Source organism: Neolamprologus brichardi, chromosome 9 (genome assembly GCF_056152115.1).
Source record: "Neolamprologus brichardi isolate AB-2024 chromosome 9, ASM5615211v1, whole genome shotgun sequence".
NCBI classification, from domain to species: domain Eukaryota; kingdom Metazoa; phylum Chordata; class Actinopteri; order Cichliformes; family Cichlidae; genus Neolamprologus; species Neolamprologus brichardi.
The window spans coordinates 37,963,981-37,989,365 of NC_142112.1; the positions used below are offsets into that span (position 1 = coordinate 37,963,981).

General features: G+C 40.2%; 2 protein-coding genes across 2 annotated transcripts; both read left to right on the plus strand.

The window, feature by feature from the left end:
• The first annotated feature begins 726 nt into the window (after positions 1-726).
• Positions 727-10,117, plus strand: LOC102798410 (uncharacterized). Its single transcript, XM_087846607.1, has 3 exons — positions 727-828; positions 2,053-2,901; positions 7,180-10,117. The coding sequence occupies exons 1-3, from the start codon at positions 811-813 to the stop codon at positions 7,672-7,674; spliced, it is 1,362 nt and encodes a 453-aa protein (XP_087702733.1). The 5' UTR covers positions 727-810; the 3' UTR covers positions 7,675-10,117.
• LOC148101629 (uncharacterized) lies at positions 8,803-24,059 on the plus strand. Its single transcript, XM_087845536.1, has 3 exons — positions 8,803-8,857; positions 20,446-21,320; positions 21,772-24,059. Exons 1-3 carry the CDS (start codon positions 8,803-8,805, stop codon positions 21,856-21,858), a joined length of 1,017 nt encoding a protein of 338 aa, XP_087701662.1. The 3' UTR covers positions 21,859-24,059.
• Positions 24,060-25,385: the final 1,326 nt, after the last annotated feature.

Consider the following 25,385-nt stretch of genomic DNA (forward strand, 5'->3'; position numbering starts at 1 on the left):
ATACTACACAATGTTGTGCGCTTTCAGTTTCTGACCTTTATAACTAATCTATGCAATATATCGGGTGTGACTGCTTTTACTTTATATTTCTGGCTCGATGCAAGCAGGACAAACATGATCAGACAGGGAGACGTGGCTTGTCCTTCCTGAATACTCCACCATTATGAGAAAACAGTGCGGACCATAACAACAGGCCAAACCGTGGTCTCACACTGCCACCTACTGGTACAAAGATGAAGCATATGCTACAAATATCCCGGACTAGTTACCAGGTCTCCTATTAAAACGAGTTAATTTAGGACATTTTCAAATGAAAATGTCACTTATTTAAACATAAATGTGATCACACGTTGGTGGGTATCACACAAGGTTCACAAGCAACACCAGTGTGCAAAATACAAGAAACAACCGTCAGGTGCTCAAAATGAACCTTAGACTCAAACATTAGAACCGGCTGCTCCCCACAGTATGTAATAAATGATGTCTAAGAATATCTGGTTTCATGCATTGGTCAAAACACTCAACTCCATGTACACAATGCTCAGCTGAAAACACTTCACACAAGTCAAGTTGCCCGACATTTACAGAATTTAAAGAAAATGCACTGATTTGGATATATATTGTTATCAGGATGAGGAATGTTTTATATTGGGATATAAGATTTTGGTCTGCTTCTTTTTGTCAGGGATAAAATACATATCTATACTTCTTTTGTGTCCCAGCTGAGTAACAGGAGGAGAAGAGTCTGGTGGAGCAGCAGAGGAACAGTTTCAGCCATTTGGACTCAGCTCAGCTGCTACAGAGGAAACGATGACTTTAACACAAAAGGTGAAAAAAATATCTCAGTTACACTGTTATTGAAACTGTGCACAGCTGGTTGTTACCAGCAGCTTTATCTTTTCCATCCTCCATAAATAGAAAATCTACATTCACAAACAAAACCACAGAAGTTACAAGAAAGCACAAAGATCATATTTTATCAGCACGCATGCACACACATGGCAGTCTGTTACACAGGGGGCAGCTCCTGTATGGGATGTTGCTAACTTGAGATATGTAATCTGTGTAGGACCATGAATTTTTGCTGGGCCCCCCTTGTTTTACAAGAAAAATGTTTGCGCCCCCCCTTCTCGCGTGTGCACAAACACATCCTCCAACCACACACACCCATATTTTGCTCCGTTGTGGTTTATTTCACACCTCAAACATTTAGTAAACAATTAAGCAAATACAAGTAATCTGCAATAAATTACAGGCAGTAATAAAATAAACTACTAACTCTTTTACGCTACGTCTGCACCTACACTGTTTCGTCCACACGTAAACGGCGTTTTGAATCACCGAAAACTGAGATTTTTTTAAAACTCATGCTCAGTGAGTTCCTCGGGCAGCAGAAATCCAAGGAAGAGGAGGAACCATCATGGAAGGACAGGCCCCTACACGGTATGTACCACCAGCAGATAGAGGAAGTGGCTGACATCCAGAAGTCCTACCAGTGGCTGGACAAAGCTGGACTGAAAGACAGCACAGAGGCACTAATCATGGCAGCACAGGAGCATGCTCTATGCACAAGATCGATAGAGAATGGGGTCTATTATACCAGGCAAGACCCCAGGTGAAGAGGGTGTAAAGATGACTCCAGCACTTAACAGCAGGGTGCAAGATGCTGGCAGGCAGGGCATACATGGAATACCAAGTTATTGCTCCAAAAGTTGATTCTGTTCATCTGGATGTGGGAGAAACGTTTCGTCACTCATCCAAGTGACTTCTTCAGTCTCAGCTGACTGCAGGTTTCCCCAATCTTATAAACAGTACATTTGCATAATGAATCTTGTAGTATTGTCTTTACCTCATTTATTTTTTTATTTACTTAGATTATCTCTCTGTTCAACACCTTGACACTTGATGTCTTTTAAATGTTCTATACAAAGAAATCTGTCTTGACTTGACTACAGTGTGTTTAGTGACATCTTTGATTCCACTAATGGAGTTTCAGTTTGTTCCACGACTGCATTTCGCTCACTGCCTCTGTTTGTATCTCTGTCACTGCAGGACCAACATGGAGCGAGAAGTCAGCGCTCTCAGGAGGCCGACAAACCTCACAGAAGAAAGGGAGAGAAAAAATACAGCTGTGATGAGTGTGGGAAGGGGTTTACCCGTCCTAGAGGCCTAAAAACACACCAATCCATCCACAGTGGAGTTAAATCTTACAGCTGTGAGTTGTGTGAAAAATCTTATACCCAGGCTGGACACTTAAAAACACACCAAATCATCCACAGTGGTGTTAAAGCGTACAGCTGTGATGAGTGTGGGAAAGATTTTTCTCGAAAGGGTTCACTAAAAACACATCAGCTTAGACACATTGGGGAGAGACCATTCAGCTGTGACTTGTGTGGAAAATCTTTTATCCTTGCTGAGTATTTGACAAAACATCGACGCATCCACACTGGGGAGAGACCATACAATTGTGACTTGTGTGGAAAGACTTTTACCCAGGCTGGAAACCTAAAAAGACACCAGTTAATCCACAGTGGAGTTAAACCGTACACCTGTGATCAGTGTGGTAAAGTTTTTCCTTACAGTAGCTATTTACGGCTTCATCAAGTTACCCACTCTGGAATTAAGGCGTACGGTTGTGGAATTTGTGGAAGACACTTCAGCGGCAAACAGAGCCGAAATAAACACCTACGCATTCACACCAAAAATGACGTGTGCTACTGTGATCAGTGTGGCAAACTGTTTATGACATACAACAGCTTAAAACAACACATGTTTACACACGCTGAGGAGAAACTTTATAAATGTGACCTGTGTGATAAGGCTTTTAAATCTCCACGATCCCTCAGAGTCCACCAACAGCTCCACACCAGAAAGAAACTCTACAAGTGCAGTTACTGTGAGGTATGTATTTATATTTTTATCTTTTTATTTTACCCTGGACTGTTTGGATTTATCACGCTTGAATTTCAGTTAAGAGGTTTGCTTCCCTGATCCTTAAAAAAACACTGAATAACTAATTCTCTGTAGACACAGTATCCACTTTGTACCATATACAGGCCCATGTTACATTTGCCATTTCTGCTGCAATTTGGCAAGTAAAGAACATAAGTCATCTATCTAAAAACAATCATCACTGTTACTTTGTATCCATAATCGGATTTAGAGTTGCAATTCATATGAAGTATTTTTTTGAACTAATTTTAATATCAAAGCTCAATGTGACATAAAAACTTTTATAGAATATTCAGTCAAATCTGACAGAAATCTCCGTAAGATTCCCTTACATTGCACAAAAGAGTAGGACTTTAAATACCTCTCCCCTTTCTATCGAAGATTCAAACCACCATACTTCCCATAAGTAGATGACCCGCTCTACCTCCTGAGTTACAGCCACCCCAGAAAGTAGGGCTGGGCGATATGGCCTTAAATCCATATCGCAGTATAATTTAAAGCACGTGCGGTAATGATATATATCACGATATAATCTTTTCTTCTGTATAACGTATTTTCCGCACTATAAGGCACACGTAAAATCCTTTAATTTTCTCAAAAATCGAGAGTGTGCTTTATGTATGAATTCTGGTTGTGCTTACTGACCTCGAACCGATTTCTGCGTGCACAAATCTGTTAAAAAATGTTTTGGCACAACTTTGGTAAGCCGCACTGCTTGATGGATTGTCAGAGCATTACGGCTGCCGTAGTGAGGAGCTTCATGGAGTAATCTGGGTCCAAAACTCCGTCAGATTCAGGTCCCAAAGTCAAATGAACACTAAGAGTTAAAAACGGTCTAAATTCTTTAATCTTTAATAAAATCATCAGTGTTGCTGCTTTACCAGGTGTAACAATTAAGTTTAACATCCATGAAAACAGAATTTATTAAATTTAACGGAGTTAGAAGTGAACAGGAAGTTAGCTCGCTAGTTTCCACCTAAACATTTCATACCATGTTCTGATTGAGAGATTTCTGAAACTAATTAAAACGTACAGCTCTGCTACCACTTCCGACATAAATGAAGACAGAAAACTAAACAGCAGTGACGTTTGCAGGGTTACTGAAGTTGGACTATTTGGTATATGTTGTGCTACGTGATTGCTAGCGACACAGCTATGTTAGCATAACATTAGCACAGTGAAGCTGGAGGATGAACGCTAACTTTTTTTCCACTCGATAAAAGTTAACGTGAGGGATTCTGGTGGTCAGGGACAAATGCAATCGCATAGCAGGATGCTGTACACGGGCCAAACTTCAGTCAGGAGAACAACTGAGATTATTCATCCACAATACGAGGTTAGTTATTAATATACTGCAACAACATGGGAACAGAGCAGCTGTGCGAGAATTCAACATTAATGAATCAATGTTACGGAAGTGGAGGAAGCGCAGTTTTTCGCTTTCCCATATTTCAAAAGTGCTTCATCTCTTTGCTATTACTGTCGCCATAATTTGCAGATGATAATGGTTTTAGCCGCTGCGATGCTTTCGACCAAAACAGGCGCAGCTTGGTGACATCATCAACATGCGCTATCGCGATAGAGCGGTATAGTCAAAATCTCTATCGTTGGCCAAATTTATATCGTTTCTATTGTATATCGTTTCTATCGCCCACCCCTACCAGAAATAACTCAAGAATAGAAAAAGCGTTTGTATTATGGGTGTGAATGGGTGATTGAGGCATGTTGTAAAAAGCTCTTTGAGTGCTGAGGTAGAGTAGAGCCATTGCGGGTGGGTATAAATTTTTTTAAAAAAAGGCTTCGACACTGCTAGCATAGTAGAGAACAGAAGCATCACCAAATATGTTTTCAAACCAAAGAGTAGAAATTTGATGAAGCCTATCTTACCTTTGTCTTCACCTTTACAATGGTGGATAATGAGGACAGTTTAAAGCCAAACAAGCTAAATGCCACTTAGAGACAAAACATCCACAGCACAAAGACAAGTCAGTTTACTTTTTAAACAAAAATTTGTGAATAGTTGTGCTTAGCAGCGTCTCTTTAATAAAGCTGCATCCGTGCCAGCAAATGCTTACCTCTGCTCTTATAAAGTTGCCTACCAAGTGGCACAGTGTAAAAAGCCACACACAATTGCGGAGGAATTAATAGCATCAGCATATTTATGATATGGGGGTAGAGCCTAGAGCTGGGCGATATAAGATTTTTTCATATCACGATATGTTTTTTTCATTTCAGGCGATAACAATATATATCACGATATAAGCCAAATAACTATATTTGTAAGATTTAAATGTGCCGTTGCTCACAAGTAAAATGTGAAATAATCAGCAGCTTGTTTTGATTTAAATATTTATTTCCCATAATAAGTTCAACAGGGTAGATGTACTTAAGGAACATGAGACTTTTTCAGATAAATAAAGGCAAATATTGCAAACTACACAAAAGGCAGCCGCTAAAGCGTTTACGTTTCAAAACAGAACAAACGAAACAGACTAAACTGTCAATTCCACTTAGAAACAAAATATTAATTCTAAAAATAAATCTTAGTTTGTTTTACAGAAGAACAGACAAAATTGACTAACTTTTGTCAATATCAAATAAACTGAGAACTAAAAGGAAATTCTCTATCTCTCCTTGTTGTATAGCTGAGCTTTTCAAACAGTTTAACAGTTACTTTAGTCTGACAGAAGCCGAATGACGAATTGGCGCTTCCAGTCAGAGACTGAGCATGCACCGCTTTATTGTATTTCCAGACTTGCTTTCGGCACATTTACAGTGCGCGCTACTCTGTTTTTGTCTTACTTGAAATAGCCGAAATACCTTCACACTACGGAACTTCTGTGGCTCTTCCGTTTGACAATCTCTCCGGCATTGGAACCATCATCTGTTTTCTCTTTGGGAACCTTCGGTCACGCTTTCGGTTGATTTTTCTCTAGTCAGCACACTCATTTCCTCCATTACCCGGGCGGCACGGCGGCTGGCTGCTTCCCAAACAAATACACATGTGCGGCACTTGTGCTGTGTAACAAGTCACGTGACGTGACGCTGCGGCTGTGATTGGTTCGGCTCTGTGCTACTTAATTTGGATTGGCTGTTCTTTTTTTTTGTTAAGAGGACAGGAGAGATGAGGTCTATCGCAATAGTTTAATTTTTCTATCGAGAAAAAGTTATTTCGCAATACATATCGTTATCGTTCTATCGCCCAGCTCTAGTAGAGCCCCATGATCAGAAGGTCCGGCATTCAAATCCACTGAACAGCTACCCTGAGGTACCCCTGAGCAAGATACCGTCCCTACACACTGCACCGCCTTAGTGGCTGCCCACGGCTTCACTGAGTGAATGGGTCAAATGCAGAGAGAGTAATTTCCCCACAGGGAAGTATACATTATTATTATTATTATTATTATTATTATTATATGTCAGAGGACATAGTGGAACAGCCTAATGATAAGGTGCGTGATAAACACTTTTCTCTGCAGATGGATGAAGCCACTGACAGTAACCGAGACTGCTTACTGATAATGTATGTCAGAGCGTCTATTCTTTTAAAAGATTTAATTTGCTTCAGCAGTTGAAATTAAAAGTTACAGTGCTGAACATTGATGTGAAATCAGCGTCTGTTTTCTCACAAAGGATGCCCTTAGAGGAGGGCCGCACAGTTTTATGCTAAAAGAAAAAAATGTATTGTTATGACTATCTTCTTCTGGCTTCTCCTGACTGGTTCTCCTCTTGCACCTCATTCATGTTTGACCTCGTCTTGTATCATCCCTCTTCCTGGAATAAGATGGAGAACGAAAAATCACCTCCCCAACCTATCTTTGCTGCATTTAAAATGATCTAGCAATTTTCAGCATACCGTTTCTAGTTATTATCTAAGCTCAGGATATATTGTTCGGTCTCCCTTGGTCAAGCAAAAGTATCTCCCTGACTTTAACCAGTGTGATGTGTAAGCATGTTTGCAGAACCCTCTGCAACTCAGCATGTCAGTCGCAATAATTCATAGTGCTGAATAAAGGTTTTGACTATCACTACATGGAGTGCCAACTCTTTAATGAGCACATACATAAAAAACAGCATTGTTTAAAAATTTTATTTCTAACTTCACCCAGTAAGCTGAGTGTTATAATGTAAACAGTAAAATATAATTAGGCTGCTCTTTATTTCAGGTGACGTTCAGAATAAAAATGTTGAAGGACTGACTTGCACTGTGTTTGTGTCTTTGTTTAGAAGCAGAGCGACACAGATGGATCCAGTTCTCAACCCTGTGAGCACTGTGATGGTGGGAAAGAGTTTCTTTGTGACCTTTGTGGAAAAACTTTCAGTAATCGTGGGAGCCTAAGAAAACATCAACTTAGACACACTGGAGGCAAAATGAACTACTGCAACGAATGTGGGAGAGGCTTCAGTACTGCAGGTGACCTAAACCTGCATAAACGAGTCCACACAAGAGAGAAACCTTACAAGTGCAGACACTGTGAAAAAAGCTTCTCACAATCAGCTCATTGTAAAACACATGAACGTACACACATTAAAGGGAACTTCAGCTGTGACCAGTGTGACAAGACCTTCAGAAATCTCAGTTCATACACCACACACAAGCGATCCCACGCTGCAAATAAACAGTTTCACTGTTACCAATGTGCAAAAACATTCACTTCATTATCTGCTCTGTGCAAACATCAGCGTGATCATGAAATTATTCCCATCACTGGATCACAATGAATCTGAAGAGACAGAAAGTTCCTCTTCTGGTTTCAGGGTCAGACTTAAAAACCTTGAGATCAGGCTCCACTGAGTTCAGCTGGAGTCTCCTGTAAAGAGTGCAGCTGATGTCACACTTGAATCTGATGAGGTAGCTCTTATTTCTGGACCTGCAGTAAACACACTGAATGTTAAATTTAGGTAGTATGGAGATAAACATCAAGTTTATTTTCCTTTGAGCGATATTAGTGCTTTTTATCCCTGTCACATTTTAATCTTTGTTCCCTTAGTACACTGTAGTGTGTAGTAGTTGTACTTTTTATTGTATTATAAAAGTTATAGGAATGTGTGTTTTACCAAACTGATATTGTATGAAAACTGCAGATGTGGATAATAATAACTTCAAAAAGCATTTTCAAACAAAATACCAAGCAGCTATTTTACATACAGTGGTCATTTATCGCAGGAGTTATGTTCTAAAAATAACCCACGATAGGTGAAATCCAAGTATCCAACTTTATTTTTTACAATTATTATAGATTATAGATGTTTTAAGGCTGTAAAACACTCCACTACACACTTCATACATTTTTGTCAGACACATGGACAATTTTCACACTTCTCTTGTGAAAGTTCAAATCTTCGTAGAAAAAGACGTCCAGTATTATAGAATGAAACCAAAGGCACTCACAGATGCCTTTGATGGTGCAAAACATTTCGTCAACATTGTGTTTTTTGGGACGAGGCGGGATGGACTCATGCGCAGACAAGGGAAGCTAAATGCAGTTCCTTTTATTAACACACAACACCAGGTGCAACTATATATAGGTGAGAGAGGGGGGGGGGATCCAGAGGGGCACAGGGGAGGTCCAGAAATAGGGGCTCTTTACACATGAGGAAATCGTCACGCAGTTCCAAAACACAACACACCAGCAACTCCACTCGCCCAGGGTTTTAAGGGAAAGAGAAGCCTGCGCAAGCGGTTAATCCAGCAAGATAAAACGATAATATTACTACCGAGGTTACTCAATAGTCCAACGATGAGATGTTTCCAGCCACTGCCTTAAGTAGTGGTAGCTGGTGAAGTGATGAGCCACAGGTGCGAAGGGCAGGATCGGAAGCCTGCAATGAGCTCCGCCCAGGCGAGACATGGTGAGCGTGAGGGAAAGAGAGAGGGAGAACCAGAAACATGTAGCCAACCTGGGTCAGCCAGGCAGACATGGGGACCATGACAAAAACTTACAGACAGTACAGCACCTCACAGTCACACTACTAGCGATCGAAGATTTATGTAAATTTGACAGGAGACACGGCAGACCACTGTGACTCAAGGTCTGATTACTTAAGACCTTGAGCCACAGTGGTCTACAATCAGTACCCAGAACATAATCCGCTGTTAAAATAAATTAAATAAATAAAAAAACATGCAAATTTGCACACAAAAAAATCAGACGGGGAAAAGTGAACCATGTTATAGCGCCAGGCGACTGTATATACATGTGTGTATATATATTTTTTTCATTATAACTTTCTTGCTTTTTTCCAAATCTAACTTATTTCTATGTACTTGTATGTACAGTGGAACCCCGACGTACAAAATTAAGGGTCTTTTGTAAGTCGAAAATTTTCGTAAGTCGAAGCAGCCATTGCGCGTTTTGAGTGAGGCGATGCTGAACAATAGGCTATAGGCTAATTGCTAACTAGAACAACAATACGTCGTTCAAGTGGAACAGCGAAGCGCAAGTACGGAAGCCAAGGGGTTGTCACATGATTCGGAAGGCATTGTGGGCATTGTAGGCTCAGCCAATCAGAGCCAGTGGATTTCGTTACCCGGGCATTTTGCCGTAACACGGGCAGAAATAATGTCGTTCAGTGCCTTCATAACTTAAACGGGGTATTCGTAAGTCGGGGTTCCACTGTATTTATTTTATCTGTTACCTCAATAAAATTTTAATTGTTTTTCATGTTTAATCTTCTTATGCTGTGGTAATCTGTGCTCTTAAAAGTGTTTCTTCCCAAACTCCAAATAATGTCACACGAGTTGCTCTTAAAGCTTCCAGTATGAACTAAATCTGTCAACTGGTTTGTACCAGAAGATAGAGCAGTGAGTCCGTGTAACCTTTATTTAATCAGGCAAAGAACACATTCTTAATCACAGTGGCAGAAAAGAAATGTTAAAAGCTAAAAACAGCAGCACACATGAAGACCATTTTGAGATCGCAGATGACTTCTTTTAGTTCATTCAAATTCTTTTGAAAACTCTAATTTTAGCTCCTCCTTTCACTTTAGTTTATTTACTGTATCTTTGAAGTCCACATGTTGTTTGTTATTGGATGCATTTTGATCCACGTTCTGCTGCTGTTTTCTTGTTGATTTTAAGTTTGTATTGTCAAATCCTCATTCTGTTAAACCATTAGTTATATTTGATGAGCTCTCTGTAAAGTTTGGTGTGAAAAATAAAGAAATGGTCTCACAACAAGTAGTTTGAGATTTGAGTTAAGATTCAGATTGTTTGAAGGTTAGGGTTAGGAAAGTATGAGTAAAGATCATGTTTCTTTTAGCATTATTAATGGCCAAAAATGTTATTCTAATTACAGTCCATGAACACTAAACTGTTTCAGACCAGTTGCCTTTCAATTCAATTCAATTTTATTTATATAGCACCAAATCACAACAAGAGTCGCCTCAAGGCGCTTCATATTTTATAGTAGGCCCTACAATAATACATCCAGAGAAAAAACCCAACAATCATATGACCCCCTATGAGCAAGCACTTTGGCGACAGTGGGAAGGAAAAACTCCTTTTTAACAGGAAGAAACCTCCGGCAGAACCAGGCTCAGGGAGGGGCGGGGCCATCTGCTGTGATTGGTTGGTGTGAGAGAAGGAAGACAGGATAAAGACATGCTGTGGAAGAGAGACAGAGGTTAATAACAGATATGATTCAATGCAGAGAGGTCTGTTAACACATAGTGAGTGAGAAAGGTGACTGGAAAGGAAAAACTCAATGCATCATGGGAATCCCCGGCAGTCTACATCTATTGCAGCATAACTAAGGGAGGATTCGGGGTTACCTGATCAAGCCCTAACTATATGCTTTAGCAAAAAGGAAAGTTTGAAGCCTAATCTTAAAATCCATGCGGGAAGCTGGTTCCAGAGAAGAGGGGCCTGAAAACTGAAAGCTCTCCCCCCCATTCTACTTTTAAATACTCTAGGAACAGCAAGTAAGCCTGCAGTGCGAGAGCGAATATAGGGTGATATGGGTGCCCTAATAGGGTGATATGGTACTACGAGGTCATTAAGATAAGATGGGGCCTGATTATTTAAGACCTTGTATTTGAGAAGCAGGATTTCGATGTTCAATTCTGGATTTATCAGGAAGCCAAAACAGGAGAAATATGCTCTCTCTTTCTAGTCCCTGTCAGTACTCTTGCTGCAGCATTTTGGATTAGCTGAAGGCTTTTCAGTGAGTTTTTTGGACATCCTGATAATAATGAATTACAGTAGTCCAGCCTGGAGGTATTAAATGCATGAACTAGTTTTTCAGCATCACTCTGAGGCAGGATGTGTATATATAGCTTTTGAGCTCGAGACATACCAAGGGCTCAGAGAAGAGCTCGAGAAGATGTGGAGGGTGAAGGTGACGGTGGTCCCAGTGGTAATCGGAGCACTACGTGCAGTGACTCCCAAGCTAGGTGAGTGGCTCCAGCAGATCCCGGGAACAACATCGGAGATCTCTGTCCAGAAAAGCGCAGTCCTAGGAACAGCTAAGATACTGTGCAGGACCCTCAAGCTCCCAGGCCTCTGGTAGAGGACCCGAGCTCAAAGGATTGACCGCCCACATGGGCAAGCAGAGAATTTATAAATATATATATATGTATATATATATCTGCCACTGAAAATGTTACATCCAGATGAACAGACTCAACCTTTTGGGATGTATGGAACATTGTATTTGTTTTAATTATTATGTTGTTATTTGGTGCATGTGTTTTTAGCTGCCATGATGCCTGGTCTCTATTGGAAACGACATTTTTAATAAATCTCATTTCCATTCATCTTTTAATCAAAGAATTAATAAAAAAGTTATCCTGTGGAAAAATGGTGAATGGACTGGTTCTTATATAGCGCTTTTCTACTCTTCTGAGCACTCAACGCACTTTATACAACTTGTGCATTCACCCATTCACACCAGCACATTTTTTCCTAGGTGCTTTCTAACTGACATTCACACTCCGATGGATGCATTGGAGAGCAATTTGGGGTTAGTATCTTGCCCAAGGATATTTGGCATGCAGACTAGGGGAAGCCAGGAATTGAACCACCGACCTTCCGATCAGTAGATGACCTGCTCTACCACCTGAGCTACAGCCAACCAAAGAGGGGAGTTTTTGATTCCTGTGCACATTACCTCCTGGTACCCTGCTTCCTAGCAATGTATTCCCCCTTAGACTTACCTAAAGAAGCGCTTACACCTGAGTTGATTTGTTGTTGTTGTCTTCAAACATTCTTTATTTTCAGACCACTGCACATTGTTCATTTAACCTTCTGAACTAGTCCATTTGATTGAGTCCTCCAAGTGACTGTTTTGCCAGTTGCAGCATCTAAGTTTAAGTCTTCTTTCTGTTTCCACTACTTAGTCAAAACCAGCAATAACAACCTGTATAACATGTAGCACTGTGGCTTAGCTGGTCAAAGTTACCTGCCTTATAAACAAAAATCTCAGTAGTGCCTATAACCTACTTCCTCAGGAGGCTGAGGCCTTTTAACATCTGCAGGAAGCTCCTGAGGATGTTTTACCAGTCGGTGGTTGCTGGAGTACCTTTCTATGCTGTGGTGTGCTGGGGGAGCAGCACAGCAAAGAAGGACTCATCCAGGCTGGATAAACTGATCAGGAAGGCTGGCTCTGTGGTCGGCATGAAGCTGGACACTCTGGTGACAGTGGCAGAGAAAAGGACATTAAAGAAATTGCTGGACATTATGGACAATGCTGGGCATCCTCTGCACACGGCCATAAACAACCAGAAGAGTCTGTCAGTGACAGGTTGCTTCTCCCAAAGTCAAGGACCAACAGACTTAAAAACTCCTTTGTCCCACACGCCATCAGACTGTTTAACTCCTCTCTGGAGGGGAGAGGGAGGGGAGACAGGAGGACAAAGGAGGGGGGAACAACTAAGCTGTAGTGCCTTTTCACTTCACTGTGCAATACTTTTTGTTAATATACAACAGTGCAATAGACTTCAATACTTGGAATGCGCAATTCCCTTGTATTCATATTCCTATTTAATCTATTTATCCATTTTGTATACTCTGTGTATATATGTTAGATTTCTGCTCACATTCTGTAACTTCTATTGGTGCTGTACTATTGGAAACCGAATTTCCCGGAGCAGCCCACCCGAGGGATTAATAAAGTTTTATCTAATCTAATAAAAAAAACTGGGCTAGAACACATTGTGACAAAGTGAAATGTTTGTTTTCTAGTGCATCTTCTGCACATTGTAGTTTCAATGTAGTTTTCAGTTCTTCTCTTTGCCACGACGACGTTTTTATAAAGGCCAAGGAAAAGAAGCTAGGAAAAGGAGAGAGGAGATGGAACGCACCCCACGTGTGCGCAGTGACCGCACAGCAACGAACCACAGCAGAGAAGGAAGAAGGGGGCGGAGCACAGTGAGTGTGCGGGAGAGGAGTCGAGCAGAGAGAGCTGCTTTTTCACGAAACGGGAGTAAAGTAGTGAAGTTAGAGGAGAGAAACAAACTGTATCGACCATAAACCGCTACCAACGTCCTGATCGATATCTGCATCGATCTGCCCACCCTTGTCTCCTGGATCGTAGCTGAGATCAGCGTGAACCACGTGCGTCTCTGCTCCCTGATCTGTTTCCTGTGTTTGGAAAGAGTTCCAGCTTCATCACGGAGTTTCTCTCGGTTTGTGGGCTCATCTAAAGGTAAGCACCGAGCTAACTTTACTGTGAGTTCAGTTCATGTTGAGTTTAGCTCCTGAATGAGGTCTTCTGCTGCTCTCCTCGGTGTCTGTTCACAGTTTATTGTGAACACGTTGAGAGAAGAGTGAGAGAGTGTTTGGAGAAAAACACCAACTAATCATTAGCTCAGCATGCTGGGAGAAGTTGGAGCAGAAAAGTCTTTTCATTGTCCCTGCAGCTGTTTTTCTGCATGCACCAAACCTCTACAGCCTCATTTCTATTTGAAGTGATAACAGGAAATGGATGAGAGCGATCTGCTGCAGTATCAGGGTCACAATAAACTTTACTGTCCAGCTGCTGTGGATGAACACGTTGTTTTTGTAGATCTGAGGTTTATAATAGCAGCAATATTAATGATAATAACCACACTACGGACGGATAAGCGACTGTTATTACGCATCGGTTCGTCAGCAAAGAACCATCGTGTGGCTCAGCCGACCGCTTATTTATTTTTCACATAACCCTTTCACAATAAAGTTAAAGATCCTGTTGAGACTTTTCAAAATAAACCAAAAATAATGACAATATACAGTATTCTCAAACATCAAATTTCAGAATATGCATCAAACAAGTTACCTCACATAGAACATGAAGTCATTATAAATGACTGACACTGTATATATGAGAGGTGAAAGAGTTTCAGTCACTTTTTTCTAACCTTCTTAGACTCAGAACAAAAGATGTCCATCTTTGTGTGTCTGTCGAAATACTTTTAATAGAACAAAAGACAGTCAGCATCCAAAGAGGACCAAAAGCAATGAGTATTTCTCCACCTGCTGTATATGTATCCCTTAAACTTGCAACATCTATAGCTTATAATAATTATTATATTATAGTATTTTCAATTATAGGATCAAATTTGAGCCTCTATTCTCAAGACTTGTGTTTTCTGAGCATTTGTTTTTATTGTTGTGCTTTTAGTTAATCAATATTGTCTGTGAAGGTTCTCAGTCATTTAGGTCATCGTAATCGAAGGAGCTTAGAAAGAAAGTGACTGGACTTCTTGAAGACGTTTTACCTCTCATCTGAGAAGACAGATGATAATAAAATTATAATAAAAATGCTAAGAATTATATGTCATTTTAGTCTCTTTAATTGTCCTTAACACTGGAAGTCCCAGGCTTTCCTAACCCAAGTCAGCCAAGTGGAAGCTAAATCGGCTAGTCTTTTAGCATCATTAAGATGACACTAACATTACATTTTCCATTAGCATTGGTGTGAGCCTTGTATACTGATAAGATACATGGAGAAGAGGAGGACAAAAAACAGTGATACTATCACATTTTGGGAGAGCTGCATGTGTTTTGCTGAATCAGGAAACAGGCACATACAGTGCAGTGAGGACTTAAATCCAGATTTGGCAGCACTGAAAGTACGAGAGAGACCTTTGACCCCTTAATAGAGATGCTTAACAAGATGTAAAATAATCAGAAATGTACCCAGTGACTGAGCCGAACAAAACTGGTTGGGAGTGTAAAAAATATAAATGAATAAAAAAATAAAAAGGTGTGGATTTTCAAATACCTGCCTCTACACAGGGGAATGGGCTGATACTGTGAGTTTGGGAGAAAATTAGAGGTGGGGGGAAATCAATACTGTGTAGTATGGTGATATTTTGTTTGCTAATAATGTATCGATACAGGGACAGCAGAAATCGATATTTTGTTACAAAAAGGTTTTTGTGCTCTGACTTCAGAGCATGTTGATCCTTTTTCTGAGCAAGAATCCTGACGTTCCTTCACTGTCCAAATGTGTTTCACTTTTTTTTGGCAGCAATAAACATGACAGTTTACTTATTTTAATTTAAGACATGTTTTATTTTAATTAAGTTTAAAACTTTTTTATTAAATGTAAAATTATATTTTGTTTGAATTTACTTTCAAATTCTTCAGTTGCTGAAGGGGCTGCATAGTTTTCATAAACTGCATAGTTCAGAATAGCTATAATTGTACCAGATGGTTGATTCAGTTAAGTTGGACTAGACTGTAATACAAACCGTTCAGTTTGTCAACAATAAAACTGAAATGAGAGAAAGACTGAGTGTGAGACTTTGTTATTAGATAAAATGAATATTGATAAAGTTTACCTTTATGTACAGAATCTGAATATCGCAAAATATTTTTTTAAAAATTGCAATAATATCGTATCGTGGGATGTATGGTGATTCCCACCTCTAGAGAAAATGTCACATTTTACAGCCATACAATTTGAAAATGATCACAAGTGTACAAGAGAACATGTTTGAGGTTTGCAGGAAACATTTTATTTGAATTCAATTTCAATTATACAGCAACAAGTCACAACAACAGTCACCTCAAGGTGATTTTAATTATGAATCTTTGAATATAAGCTGCTACAGCCGTGAATGTGCAAATTCTTGTAATTTCTGGATGTGATAATTTCACATTCCTGAAGACAGCTTTGAGAAAAATACAGGCTTAATAGTTGGTAACAGCTTGGTTATGATACTGTATCAAATCAAAATTAACCCAAAATATTCTTTTAAACAACTTTAAGAGTATGGATTGCTGAAATTATGAGGTGCACCTAAAGGCACCATGAATAGCCATAGCATGTTGAACCATACTTGATGTAGGTGCGAATTTTTTTCCTTCAACCGTGGATAGCATGTCCGTGGTTCCTGTTTGAATTGATAACAGGAAATTGATTAGAGCAATCTGCTGTCGTATTAGAATTTTAGATAAATTCACTAATGGGCAGTAAGCTCCAATGCATTTATTTAGTTGCAAGGAAGCAATGGCATACACAATATTATCCTGGAGACAGATATGTGTGAGATGCTCTTACAGAAACAGTTACATGGTCTACCTGTGCATGATTCTCTCCGTGCTTTGGATAATGGATGGCAGAGGAGTCACAACAAGGCCGGAGGAAAAAGACTGATTCGAGGGACATGAAGACAGAGTGTTTCCTAGCTTTACTACATTTTTCTGTCATTGCACTCCTGTTTATGCTACACTCCTTTATAATATTTACTCAAGATGCAGTAAATAGTGTTTTTCTGCTAATACACCAGTGTTACTTTAGGGAAGACAACTCCCAGTTTCTAGTTTCTATGCCCCACTCCTTACGGTTTGGGGCAACTGCTTAAAGTCTTTTAGTGTGAACAAGTTGAAAGGCATGAGCAGAGAAAATAATGCACAGGTTCCTTTCCCTTCAAAGGGTAGTCTAGCTCTCAGCTTGCCATCCCTGCAGAGCTACCACACATCAACCCTTTCTGTGGTATGGTTAACAAACCAATCCTTGAGGTAAGAGCCAGGGGCTTGAGTCACGTCACTGATGATGTTGCACCAGCTGAAGTCCTGCATATCCCAAACTTGAACATGCCTGTAAAAACAGGTGTAATTTTCATGTTAACGTTTAGCATTTGGAGGCAAAGATTTACAGGCCTCACTTGGAGGGTCAGTGAAGTGCTCGTAAACAACTGAAAGTCTGAAGGGGGGGAGTTGTTGGTGGAGTGGAGTCTTCAGGCTTGTGGCTGGTTTTCCAGACTGAAGCAGAGTCATTAGCCGAAAACAGCTTTTGGAACTGAAAGTCTTTCAGACTGTCTCTGTCCCCACTCTGAAACACTTCCTGCTTTTCCAGCCTCCTTTGGCTTAGCTGTGAACCAGAGCTGGTCATTATTCTAACTCACAGAAGCTGACGTCACAGGTTATCACAGCATCTCTATAATAATTATTAAATCTGGTTCTTGTCATTCTTTGACTGAATAGAGAGAACACGACTCAGTTAATCAAAATATTTATAATTTTTATTTAATTATCTTCCAGATGAGAGAGACCTGCACAGCCCAAAAAGCCAGATGCAAAATCTCTCGCATCATATAGGTGTTATTTTAGTCCTTTACACGTCACACATAGTTTCAATTTAAAAAAAAACTCCTTCTGTGTTACCAGTTCCACTTTTTCTGTCTGGTTTCCTGTATTTTATTAATATGTCTGTGCAGCTCTGCACTAAACTTCCTGTTTTTTAAACTTCCACTAACTTAAGCTTCTGTTGCTAAGGCGACCTATCACCCTCTGACCTAGTTCTCTCTCACAGCTTTATAGAGGCCTTTATTATTAAAATACATAAAACACTATAATCAGAAAATTAGCACTAAGAATATATGTTTATTCCGTAACATAATCCAAACTGTTGGTAACAATCCTGAAAACCTCCCAGTCCAGACACACCTGCAGATTCTCCACAGCCTCATCAGTCCACTGCTTCAGTGTCTTTACAAAAGCCTTAGAGAGTTTCAGTTTGTGCCTGTTTGCAGGCATCAAGTAAACCATGACTTAGGTCTGAGAATCCTAATGCGTTGTGAGATGATGACCCTCTTACTATCAGCTCACCTTCAGTGTTTTTGCGTTTGTTCGTAACGCAAGAACAAATGTGTGGAAAAAGCGTGAGTTGTTATCACCAGAGATTTTGAGTGAAACCATTTTCTTTTTTTTCTTTTTCTTTTTTTTTTTTTTTTTTTTTTGCCTGTCCGATTTGGTTCTTTAGCCGTCAGAATTGTTGTCTGAAGACCAACAAGGATACCCAATGGATTTATTTTGCCAAATGGATCATCATGGCATTGCCGTATTGGTCCATTTGATCAACCTTTGTTTTTATTATTTATTTTATTTTATTTTCAGTTGATACAGACGGGACAGACATGAGTGAAGGATAGGAGAGGGAGAAAGAAAGAGGAAGGAAAAGAAAAACAGAAGGGGAGAGGGACAGTGAGAAAGGGGGGAAAAAAATATCTCCGGGATCACCTGTTGAGAGAAAAAGAATAGAAAACAAGCAAAAAAACAAAACAAAACAAAGCAACATACTATACACCACACCATCGCATTAATCTAGCTAAGTGTAAACAGCAGCAAATACCAAATATTGAACGTTGTTGTGCAGCACGCAGGACAGACAGCGCACAATGTGCTTTGAAGTAGCAGCCAAGAAAGGTGTGATTCAAGTCTACGAACAGCGAACACCTGTGTGCACACCTGTGTGGATCGGCGCGCTTGTATTCAAATGGTTTCCCCATGTAATGGTCTGCAAGAGGATGTAGAGAGCCATAGCCCTGTCCCCCAGGGCATGAAGCAGGCATGGGGGAGATCCAGGCCCCAGACATCCAGAGGCCCCAGAGTGCAAGAGCCCAAGGAGGACCACCGGAGGGGCATCCGTGCCACCTTCATGGGAAGGGCTGAGGATACCCAGACGAGGGGTCACCCAGTAGCCACCAGGCAGAAACTAGAGGGGGCTGCACCGGCGTGCCCGCCGGCTCCGCCGGCAGCCAGCTGTGCCAGAGTGAACCGAGCCGCAGGCACAGAGGCCGGAGGCCCGAGGGCCCTCCGCGCCCCGGAAGAGGCCTGACCGAGCAGCAGGCGCCAGGCCCCGCCAAGTAGCCACCGGGAGTGAGCTGGCACATGACCTGAGCGCCCAGCCCCAGACACCAAGAACCAACAATGCACCGACCCCTGAGGGCATCAGTCACCGGCAGGGAGTGTGGTGAGGGGAGATAGGCCTCCACACTTGGAGGGCCTGGGAGTTCCCAGAGAGGTGGAGTCTAAGACCCGACCTGACATATAGACACAGACAAACAGGCACACACAGACACAGACATGCATTCCCACCCTCATGCACACATATACAAACACTCAGCACTCACCCAACGTAGGACTAAACGTAAATGGACATGTACACACAATCACACTCCCCAAACATACTCTATACCCCGGGTCCAGGTATCCTCGCCCCCAGAGGGGGAAACGGCACCCAGACCCAAGAGATGTTACCCTTCCCTCCGGGGTGGAGGCAAGCAGACCGCCCCAGGCTCCGCAGCAGCAGGGAGGCCAATCGGACAGCCAGCATCTCTTCCCAGCCCCCCCGCCCCGATGGCTAGCAGAGAACGGAGGTGTGTTAAGACCCCATACCCTCCTCCTCTCGCTCAAGTGTAGTGTTGCTGCGTGTTGCTCTAAAGTGTATTTAAAACAAGGGAGAGCATGGTGCTGCTGCCAGAGAGCAGCAGCACCATGCTCAGTGAAACCATTTTCAAACCTTGACTCACCCTGTCATGTGGTTAGGTGCTGTCCCTATTAAAGAGCAAAGAGCCTTTCTTTCCACTTACTCTGTGTAAAGGATGGTTACAATGAGTAAAAACATGGGAGCTAATTGCATATCCCTGTTTCTGTCTGTAGAAACCGTTGTTGTATTTAAAACTCTGGTTTCATCTGGATCAAGTGTAAGTTTGTGGACCTTGTTGGTGAAGTCAGTAGAGTTTTTGATGTGATGGGGTGTGTTCCCCACAAGGGGAGCTAGGATGGTGATGAGGTGCTTGGAAATGTTGTAGGTGGCTGAGTTTATGCTGCTACCAATCCAATCCTTTGTGCATGGAAGTCCATATATACAGGGTGCAGCATCCACCAGGTAAAGGTGGTGGTATGCAGGGCACTCAGTGGCTTTTTCCCTTTCAAGTTCTTGTAGGCAGCTGATGACTTTCTTTTTGTAGTTGCTTCTGGGGTTTCACCTTGAAGCTTCATAGGTATTGTTGTCACTGAGTGTAGTAATGTTTATTTGCTCTGCTTCTTCTTGTCAGGGATAAAATACATATCTATACTTTTTGTGTCCCAGCTGAGTAACAGGAGGAGAAGAGTCTGGTGGAGCAGCAGAGGAACAGTTTCAGCCATTTGGACTCAGCTCAGTCACTACAGAGGAAACAATGACTTCAACACAGGAGGTGAGAAAAATATCTCAGTTACACTGTTTTTGAAACTGTGTGCACAGCTGGTTGTTTTTTGTTTTGTTTTGTTTTAAAAAGCTCTGTTTGTATCTCTGTCACTGCAGGACCAACATGGAGCGAGAAGTCAGCGCTCTCAGGAGGCCGACAAACCTCACAGAAGAAAGGAAGAGAAAAAATACAGCTGTGATGAGTGTGGGAAGGATTTTAGCCATCCTAAAAACTTGAAACCCCACCAACTCATCCACAGAGGAATTAAATCGTACAGCTGTGCTGAGTGTGGAAAATCTTTTACCCAGGCTGGACACTTAAAAACACACCAAATCATCCACAGTGGAGTTAAACCATACATCTGTGACTTATGTGGAAATTCTTTTACTCAGGCTGGAAGTTTAAAAACACACAAATTCATTCACAGTGGAGTTAAACCGTTCAGGTGTGATTTGTGTGGAAAGTCTTTTACCCATCTCGGAAGCTTGAAAACACACCAGCTTATCCACAGTGGCGTTAAAGCACACAGCTGTGAGTTGTGTGGAAAATCTTTTAGCCAACCTGGACACTTAAAAACACACCAACTGATCCACAGCGGAGTTAAAGCACACAGCTGTGAGTTGTGTGGTAAAGCTTTTACGCGCAGTAGCCACTTAAGAAGCCATCAAGTTACCCACTCTGGAATCAAGGCGTACAGCTGCGACATTTGTGGAAAAAACTTTGGCCAGCCAGGGCACCGAAATAATCACCTACGCATTCACACCAAAAATGATTTTTGCTTCTGTGATCAGTGTGGCAAAGTGTTTGTGACACACAAAGACTTACAGCAGCACATGTTTACCCACACTGAGGAGAGACCTTATAAATGTGACCTATGTGTAAAGGCTTTTAAAGAGCCACGTTCCCTAAGAGTCCACCAACAGATTCACATCCGAAAGAAACTCTACAAGTGCAGTTACTGTGAGGTATGTATTTATATTTTTTTCTTTTTACAGTTGCAGTTATTTTGAAGTATTATGTGCATTTAGTTTAATTTCAAAGTGAAATGAGACATGAAAACTCAGAGAATTCTGACACAAATCTCCTGAAACTTTACTGATGTTGGAAAAAAGTAACGTTTTAAACCTTGTCTCATCTATCTAACATTCAAAGTTCAATGGATCCATTAGAGAGTACCTTGGGGTTATTATCTTGTGGCATGCAGAGTAGAGCATCCAGGGGTTTAACATCCAATCTTCCCATTAAGTAGATTTCCAACAAATTAAGAGACATTTTCACCCAGTAAGCTGAGTGTTATAATGTAAACAGTAAAATGTAATTGGACACTGGCAAAGATGCTCTTTATTTCAGGCAATGTTCAGGATAAAAATGTTTAAGGAATTCCCTGACTCTCACTGTCTTTGTGTCTTTGTTTAGAAGCAGAGCGACACAGATGGATCCAGATCTCAACCCTGTCGTCACTGTGGTGGTGGGAAAGTGTGTCGTTGCGTTGTTTGTGCATAACATTTCAAACATCAAGAGAGCCTAAAACCACATCAATGCAGACACACTGGAGACAAAATGAACTACTTCAACGAATGTGGAAGAGGCTTCCCCACATCAAGTCAATTAATAAAAAAGCAATTAACCATAATGCATCTCCTTCACACTGGTATTCAAAAGCACCTTTGTGACTAGTGTCAGTCATCCTTCATTACTGCACGTGACCTTAAAGTGCATAAATGAGTCCACACGAGAGAAACCATACAAGTGCAGACACTGTGACAGAAGCCTCCTACAATCGGCTCATTGTAAACTTCATGAGATTACACACATTGAAGGGAACCTGCAAAGGAAGAATTTCATGGCTCTGAGTAACCGTTTGGTTTTTTGTGATGTATATGAACAATAAACTTCCTGAATCTTGAATGTAGAGTCCATCAGAACGCAGAATTATTTTTCAATATATTTACGACTTAATTTAAACAGAATGTGGGAGAGGCTTCCCCAAACCAAGTGAATTAAAAAAAACATGAACTGATCTCAAGTGGGGTTAAAAATTACCTCTGTTCTCTGGGCTTTATTTTCATGCAATACCAGTTTGTACCAGAAGATGGAGCAGTGAGTTAGTGTAACCTCTTATTCACAGTGGCAACAAAGTAGTGATGGGAATTCCGGCTCTTTTTAGAGAACTGGCTCTTTTGGCTCAGCTCACTAAAAAGATTACTAGCTTACCGGCTCCCAACTGGCTCTTCAGGTTGTTTTGTTGCTTTAATTAATTTATCATTAACAATGATATAACATTATGTACAAAAGGAATTACTAATGTTTAAAACAAAACGTGGTTTTATTTATATATGTTTATATATAAATATATATGGTGGCGCCTAGAGATAAAGCACGTACAAACTCCAAAACACATGTCTAGCATTGACTGAACTTCCAAAACAGAGCTACCTAGATCACTTAAATTACACAATTGAAAACATATGTGTATTGTTTGTGTATTTATACACAAGCACTCACATATATTCAAATAATTATAATTAAAAATGTTCACCTGTTACTACCACACACCAAATCCGGTCGTTGGAACTTCCTGGCTTGTGTAGCCACTAGGTAACAAAGCTCAACACTGCGCCTCGCATCCTCGAGCACTTCTGTTTGGAGTTTGTACGTGCTTTGTCTCTAGGGGCCATTGTAAATATGCTTTTATTTTTTCACTCCACATAAAATGTAATAAATAAATCATATAATACAAAAAACAACTATTTACATTTCAACTTTTAACTATTTAAATTTTCAACATTTTCCATTTAAACACATTTAAAGTGAAACAACACAAAACACTGCAAACCACAACACAATTAAATATGAATTAAAATATGCAAAGGAAAAGAAGATGCACATTCTCTGTCATATAGGCCTGCATGAATAAACTTTCTGAATCCTTTATCATCTGCAACTGAAAATAGTTGATTTGATAATTACTATACCTTTCTAATGTGATGTTGTTGTCCCTGGCTCACTTCCTCTCTGGCTGTATCCCAATTCAGGTTCTGCAGCCTTAAAGTACGCAGCCTTAACGGTCCACAAGGGCCGCGTACTCAAAGACCACTAAGGCTGGAAGTGCGAGGCTTGTAAAATGGGATGGTCTAGCCTCCGTCGTGCTGCCCAGGTTGCCTAGCAACAGCTGGAAATGTTTCATACAGCTTTATTTGACAGAAATGACGGAGAACATATTTTGTTCATTTGTTTATTTGTTTCTGCAAGAGCTTTGTGTGATTTGATAAGTATCTGAGGATGAGACCACAGGACTGTAAAACATGATTGTTGGGCTTCATTTTTGTACTGAACAGTCATTTTAAGATTAGCTAGTAAATAACAATTAGCTAATGTTGTTCTTGAGACTAAAGTCAGTGTAAATATAATATGACCAATATTATAGTTATTATATTACTCATTATTAGTTATTACAGCAGTGAACTTGAACTCTCAAATCAAATCACTTTTATTGTCACATCACATGTGCAGGTACACTGGTACAGCACATGTGAGTGAACTCTGTGTCAAATACTGAGCTTTAGTAAAGATTCAAGTTGCAGTTATTTCCCATCACCTTAGATGTATAGATGTATTATATATAAGAGACAAATAATGTTCGTTTAATATGTTGGTATTATTACAATTGGCTCAATGCTTACATATATGTGTAAAAGCAAATGTACGAGCTGTGAAAACTGTTTCTGATAGAATGAAGAGTAGACTGATATATTAAATATTCCTTTATTGGGTGAGAAAATCAGACCATGTCATAGCTGCTTTAAGTCACACAGAATAGATATCAGAGCCTTAAACAGGCTGCCTTCTGCTAAATGGGTCAAACTGGGCAGAAAGTCTACAAACACATAACATCCTTATAGAATATGTAACACTATAGATCAACTTACCTCAGAATATATAAAGCATATAAACAATTACAGCAATATGATGCAACAAACACAGCAGTGCTACTAATCCAAAATACTCAAAGCTTCATAGAACTGAAACAAACATTTATTTTTAGCTCCATTCTGCTGCTGATACATACTTTAGGTTTCTGAACATTAAACTTGTTGCTGCCTTTCATAGTGTGTAACTTGAAGGCCCTGAGTACTTTCTCCCACACTGCAAACTCTGCAATGATGAAATTATTTGAACATTACCATAAGCTGCAGGATTTAAACACAAGTGTAACTTATAAATACATGTTCATACTTTTATTACATAATCAGAGAGAAAGAACCATTCCAAAACCACCTTTGCGCCTGTTACCATTAGTGGAGGTCCAGTTTGTGTGCACTGGCATGGATCTCATCGGGTTGTTTTCAGTGTTGGGCAAGTTATTTTGAAGAAGTAATTAGTTATAGTTACTTCTTCAAAAAAGTAACTGAGTTAATAATTGATTTACAATATTATAAAAGTAACTAAATACTACAAAAGGTGTTACTTTAAAAATATTTTTTTAAGTAATAATGTTTATAATGTTACAGTTTGATACTCTGATGATTTCTTGTGAGCATTCCTTTAGTTTGAACCCAGTGACAGTATGAAGTTATTATGAGTTTCACTGCTCTGTCACAATCACCATGCTTCATCAACATTTCATGATGTGTGTGAATTTTGAAACTGTGATCTTTGTAGACATGGAATGTGAATGTGTTGTCCGAAAAAAACTCTAGGTGAACTTCTGCTGTTTTAAATGTGCTACATAAATAAGAATGATTTGACTCGAAAAATAAAAACTGTTTTCATGTTCAGGCATCTTTATTCTTGAAGTTTAAAGTTGGATTGTTAAATTCTAATAAAAGCGGTAATTTAACACATTTTAATAATAGTAATAATGATGATGATGATAATAATAATAATACATTTTATTTATAGGCGCCTTTAAGACCCTCAAGGTCACCTTACAATGGCACAGAAGGAAGAACAGCACCTTAGCATGATGTTATACTATAACCATAACCATAACCTTAAGAAGTATTCCGGATGGGTGAGAGAAAAAGAAG

Excerpts from the sequence above, each read along its gene's own strand:
- LOC148101629 (XM_087845536.1), top strand. The coding sequence starts at position 8,803 with ATGGTGAGCGTGAGGGAAAGAGAGAGGGAGAACCAGAAACATGTAGCC. Across the intron at positions 8,858-20,445 it reads GAAACATGTAGCCAACCTGG|CTCTGTTTGTATCTCTGTCA; the intron begins GTCAGCCAGGCA and ends TGTTTTAAAAAG. Across the intron at positions 21,321-21,771 it reads ACAAGTGCAGTTACTGTGAG|AAGCAGAGCGACACAGATGG; the intron begins GTATGTATTTAT and ends GTCTTTGTTTAG.
- LOC102798410 (XM_087846607.1), top strand. Across the intron at positions 2,902-7,179 it reads ACAAGTGCAGTTACTGTGAG|AAGCAGAGCGACACAGATGG; the intron begins GTATGTATTTAT and ends GTCTTTGTTTAG.